Source organism: Emys orbicularis, chromosome 6 (assembly GCF_028017835.1).
Source record: "Emys orbicularis isolate rEmyOrb1 chromosome 6, rEmyOrb1.hap1, whole genome shotgun sequence".
NCBI classification, from domain to species: domain Eukaryota; kingdom Metazoa; phylum Chordata; order Testudines; family Emydidae; genus Emys; species Emys orbicularis.
In genome coordinates this window covers 87764851-87770099 of record NC_088688.1, presented here as the reverse complement: position 1 = coordinate 87770099, position 5249 = coordinate 87764851, and the positions used below count along the sequence as shown (strand labels likewise).

The 5249-nt window shown below is 38.2% G+C and overlaps 1 protein-coding gene across 1 annotated transcript; it reads right to left on the bottom strand.

Moving 5' to 3' along the window:
• Positions 1 to 614: 614 nt before the first annotated feature.
• LOC135880698 (cryptic protein-like) lies at positions 615 to 4370 on the bottom strand. The gene is made up of 6 exons (XM_065407055.1): positions 4348 to 4370; positions 3828 to 3877; positions 3534 to 3710; positions 2551 to 2665; positions 2352 to 2461; positions 615 to 748 (listed from the first exon to the last, which is right to left on the bottom strand). Exons 1-6 carry the CDS (start codon positions 4368 to 4370, stop codon positions 615 to 617), a joined length of 609 nt encoding a protein of 202 aa, XP_065263127.1.
• Positions 4371 to 5249: the final 879 nt, after the last annotated feature.

The window sequence follows — 5249 nt, the reverse complement described above, 5'->3', positions numbered from 1 at the left end:
AGGCACAATCAATGCCTAAGTGATGGGGGAGGGCGGGAGAGAGAGAGACACCTTTGCAGAGAGCTGCTCAGATTGAATCCCAAGAGCAGCAATTAGTCACAGGAAATGCCACAGCCACTTACCAACTTTCTCCTGTTCTTTTTTAAAGGTTTGAATTAAAAAGTACAGAGGGATCCTTTGAAATAAGATTTGTTTTATTTTTTTAAATAAAATGTTAAATATATACAAAGGAAATAATAGTTATAAATTTCCAATGCTTAAGGCATAGAACATCGGGGGGGTTCTTCCACTGGAAGAGCCAATACTTCAAAACTAGAGAACTGCTTAAATCAGACCCTGATAGAAGTAGTAATAAGAATTAATACATAGCATTCATACAGTCCAGTGCTTTTCATAATCTAAGCTCTTAACTAATTAATCCTTAGCATGTCTCTTTCAGGCAGACAAGTAAGTAGAGATATCTTTAGGTTAAAGAGAAAAATTTGAGGTAAAGAACATGTCACCTCTTGTCCTTCAGTCTGTTAGAAAAATGGTTTTGTCAATGGGCAAAACTCTGTTTGATTCAAAGTGAGGGGATTTGAGTCCTAAATAAATTCTCTTTCATATAACCAGTCTCAAAGCTGCTGATGGAGCCTGCTGCAGAATAATGTGAAGAAGCAGAGTAGGAGAATGAGAGAGCACACTGTTTGCTGTGATCTCGAGCCACTAGAACGTAACCTGAGAAATTCCTCCTCTTCTATTTTTAGATCTGAGAAAATAATAATAATTAATAAGAAAAGTTAACATGGGAGTGAGATTGGAATGATTTCAACAAACTTTGAAATTCCCTCCCAACATCTTTGCGGATACTTAAGTTAAAGCTATCAGATGTGAAAGCCAATCAAAAAGTCTATTCTCAGAGGAGAGATGTGAATGGATGCCATCAAGGATCGTTTGAGAAGCAACTGATAGCACTTATCAGCTCTTGCAGGCATTAATCTCAGCATAATCAAAAGTAAATACCAAGCACTGGCAAAGATGTTAGCAAGTGGCATGCACTCATTCTTTATGTTGACTGTTAACCCTTTCCTCAAGGGAAAAAAGCCTTCCTTCTACAGCCATTAACACACAAGCAGAAAATAACTGAGTAATTCAGCCCTAAAAATTCTTTTTGTACAGTTTTCAAAAATGGTAATATCTACTTATATAGCACTTTAAACCAATCTTCAAAACACTTTACAAGTCCATGGCCTGGTCTACACTAGAAAATTAGGTTGGCATAACTACTTTGCTCCGGGGTGTGAAAAATCCACACCCCAGAATTGTGTAGTTGGACGGCCAAAGTCCCCATGAGGACAGCATTAGGTCAACCTAGCCACCACCTCTTGGGGAGTTCGATTAACTCCCATCAGAATAAGGGCTAGTCTACACTAGCAGCACTTTAACGTGGCTTGTGTGGTCGCAGCAGAGCGCTGGGAGAGAGCTCTCCCAGTGCTCTAAAAACATCACCTCCATGATGGGCATAGCTCCCAGCATTGGTGCACTGTCTATACTGGCGCTTTACAGCGCTGAAACTTGCTGTGGTCCAGGGGGTGTTTTTTCACACCGAGTGAGAAAGCTGCAGCATTGTAAATTGCCAGTGTAGACAAGCCCTAAATTGTGTCTACACTGAAGTGCTAGCGAGGTGCCACTGTAGCGTTTTAAATGTAGACATATCCTAAGATTAAGATACAGATTAAAGTGGTATTCATCCACCCTTAGGTTCCCATTCTGACTCTACCACCTGCTTCCTATGTGATTTTGTGCAAGTCTCTTAACTTCTTGATGCCTTAGTTTCCTCCTGTATAAAATGTGAATAATATAGTCTATCCCTGCCCCACAGAGTTAAGGTGAAGCTTGTAACATGTAGAGAGATCCTCTGACAAAAGGCTCTAAGTAAGTGTAAAGGCTTTATTTGTATTTTATGTTGGTAATCATTTTCAAGAAGGTTCTAAACCTTCTGACCCAGCAAATTTTATGCATGTAATTTACACATATGAATAGTCCCATTGCTTTAAGTGTTTGAAAAACTGGCCTACTAATTTAACCTCTTTAATTTTTAATTGAAATGGGGGAAATAACTCCCTACTGTAGAGGAGTGTTCTCATGCTTTATTCACTAATATTTGCAAAGTACTTCGAGATCTGTGGATGAGATGCTTTAGAAGTGCAAATGTAGAAGTACCATTACATTAATGTGTTCTCAAAAGTAGACCAGGCCACTGAATAAGTTTCATGTTCTCTGAAAATGCAAATTCTGCAGAAAAGAATGTTGTCAGGTAGCTACTAAAAAAACCCATTTATTCCCCACTAGTTAAATAACCATCTGCTTACCACAGTTGTCTTGCATTATTTCCGAAAGGCAGTGCAGAATCCCATAGCCACATCGACAGAATCGACAACCCTTTTGCACCCAGACTCCATGGGCAACACTGCCACAGTTGCTGTCAATGACAAGGGAGAGGTTTTGCATTTCCCTGCTTGTCTTCAGTAATAACCTGGAGGATCTCTGCCTTCATCTTTGCTTTCTTACCTATTCTGCTCATCATGCTCACAATATCTGCCAGTGAAGTGTTTTGGGCATGCACAGAAACTGCCCAGAATACAGGTTCCTCCATTTTGACAACAATGCCTGTTCAGTTTTTTACCTAAAAGACAATGTTCCATAGTTTAGTAAGAAATAGGAACACTTTGAAACAACCTCATTTGTTCTTTCAGGTCTCTGTAGCTGCCAAAGGATCTTAGGGATGTCTAGTTTTATTGTCCTTAGGGGCAATAAAATTAGCTGCCTGTTAGGAATGTTTGTTCAGTTAAGCTGAGTTTGTTTAGTTAAGGATTAAAAGCAAACTACTAGGGATTACAGGATGGTCAAGAAGCAACTCCTGACAACTTCTACAGAAGAAGTATGTATGGAACTGAAATATTTCACTTTGACAGAGGCAGATTTCAGTCACACTTATAAATCAGGGTTGTTCTTTAGCACTGTCACTCATCTTTACTCTGCTGTGCAACAGAAACGAAGGAGATCTGACTGGGTTGGAGTCTCTCACCTCAAACTTTGTGAAGATATGAGAAGCAGAAATCTGCAGTTGTTTTGGGGTGTTACTGTTTGTTTACAGACAGTCACTTTTAAATAAAAATGATTAAAATTTAAATTTAAAGAGAATTTTTAACCATAAAACATAAAATCATTTAAAAAACCCCTCAAGTCTAGTGCACACCTCATTTGTAAGACCAACATCTGCATTTATTTTCTTTATCCTTGACACTGGTTTTGTAGATGCAAGAAACCTAGTTCAACCTTAATTTTATATGCTCACTTTATAAATAGAAGTACGCATGGATTTCTAAATTGTCCAGTTTAAACTATCAGAATCCAGCCTAGTTAGCGCTTAGGAGGACAGTCTGCAAAGGGTTACTGATGGTGAACGAATGCTTATGAAGGCACCTTGCAAATGGTTAATATAGCAATATTACAGCACTGCGCACACATGATGATATAGAAATGTTACCTACTATCTGTAAGCCCCGTGAAAGGTACAAAAGTCCTCGAACTCTGTTGCTTGCTGCTCTCATCACTCCGATTCATGTCATTAAACATATGTAGAGTAGTGCCTTGATTTTTTGGCTGTTGCTTTTGGGCTGTTGCATGCACATTTTCTCCATCACCTTTATGCTCCTCTTTTTCACGGCCTTGGAAAGGTAGTGAAATCGGCAGGGGAGGGAAAGAACAGTTTGAAATGAGCAACACACATGTATTCAGAAAAACTTGCATACGAAAACAGATGGGAAAAATGAAGCTCCCCTTACCTTTCCCATAATGAATGACCTGCAAGGCCAGACTCACAGCAAAAAGAATTCTACAAAAATAAAAAAAGATGAAATCAGTTTATGGAAATAAAAATTATGAAGCACATTGTTGAATACTGAAATGAATTATTATTAAAAAATATACAGTGGCTGATAGGCTACAGGTAGTGTAATACTAATAATTCAAATTAGCACACCACAAAATAAACTTGTGAATGGAAAAAACTGTGTATGTATTAATCTAGTTTCCCTACATAATGCCACAGATTCATACATTTGGTTGTTTTCAAGTTGCTATGTACAGTTGTTGAGTACAGCTAGCCTATTAATAAAGTACCCCATTACAAAAGCACGGAAGACAAAAGTAGGCATTAATCTTCATTTGAACTAAAGTTCACAAATACATTGTTTCACTGTTACTCTTGTTTAAATTGTCTGCTCTAAATTACATAAAGAGAGTTTGACTCAAATCAAATGATTCTCAGGTTATAGAAAGTAATTGCCCGGCAGATAGCCTTACCGAACATGCTGTCCCCGGTACATTTTCCGTCACTCTGCAATTCTAGTGTGATTCTCAGCAGCTTGACTAGATGCACGATTCCAAGGTAGATCAGTCTAGGCTGTTACATGCAGCAATCTTCATACCATACACTGTGACTGCTCCATCAAGAGACAGGATAAAGAGCAGAGAAGAGAAAACGGAGGAAACTTTTCCTTTTATCTCCAGCCCATAGCAATATAGATGAGACATAGTTCCCAGCTCTGCTGCTTATAGATCCTCACTGAGGTAGCGACAGACAGTCACTTATCATTTCTCTGAGTTTGCTAGTCCACCCCACCCCTTACCCACACACAGCTTGCTGGAGGTGGAGCAAAAAGTGCTATTTACATCAGTTTCTGTTTGCACGCAGTGAATTGGGGGATCAGGTCATTGGATGCCTAAAGTTAAGTACCTAAATCCATTTTTAGAACTTCAATAAATATCATGATTTTCAAAAAGACTGAGCACTCACTTTAGGCACACAAGTTTAGAATTTGTGGGCCTCAATGTATGATGTGATTTAATTCAATTTGTTGCCTTCTGTAATAACATGAGTTATTGGGCAATGACAGAGGCTGGAGATTAAATTTAATAGTGTGATCCTCTATTGCAAATCCTATATATCGCTGATCTTGTAACTTATATTAACATGATATAAATTATCATATAACATTATCCTTTTAATGTAATCTATAAAGGTAGGGATTCCTTCGTTATGAACACAGTGGGTGAAATTCTACCCCTTTGAAGAGACAGCTACAGAAGAGAAACACATTCTGGTGAATCTTTGTGCTCTTTAAGGGCAGAAGTATATATGTGTGTATATACATAATTTTTATATTATATGTGGGTCTATATTCAAACTTTTTATGCCTACTATG

Bases quoted from the DNA above. Each gene is read 5' to 3' on its own strand.
- LOC135880698 (XM_065407055.1), bottom strand. From the start codon at position 4,370: ATGTACCGGGGACAGCATGTTCG. The intron at 3,878-4,347 runs GTAAGGCTATCT...TTATTTTTGTAG, and splicing joins TACCGGGGACAGCATGTTCG to AATTCTTTTTGCTGTGAGTC. The intron at 2,462-2,550 runs GTAAGAAAGCAA...TGTCATTGACAG, and splicing joins GAGCATGATGAGCAGAATAG to CAACTGTGGCAGTGTTGCCC.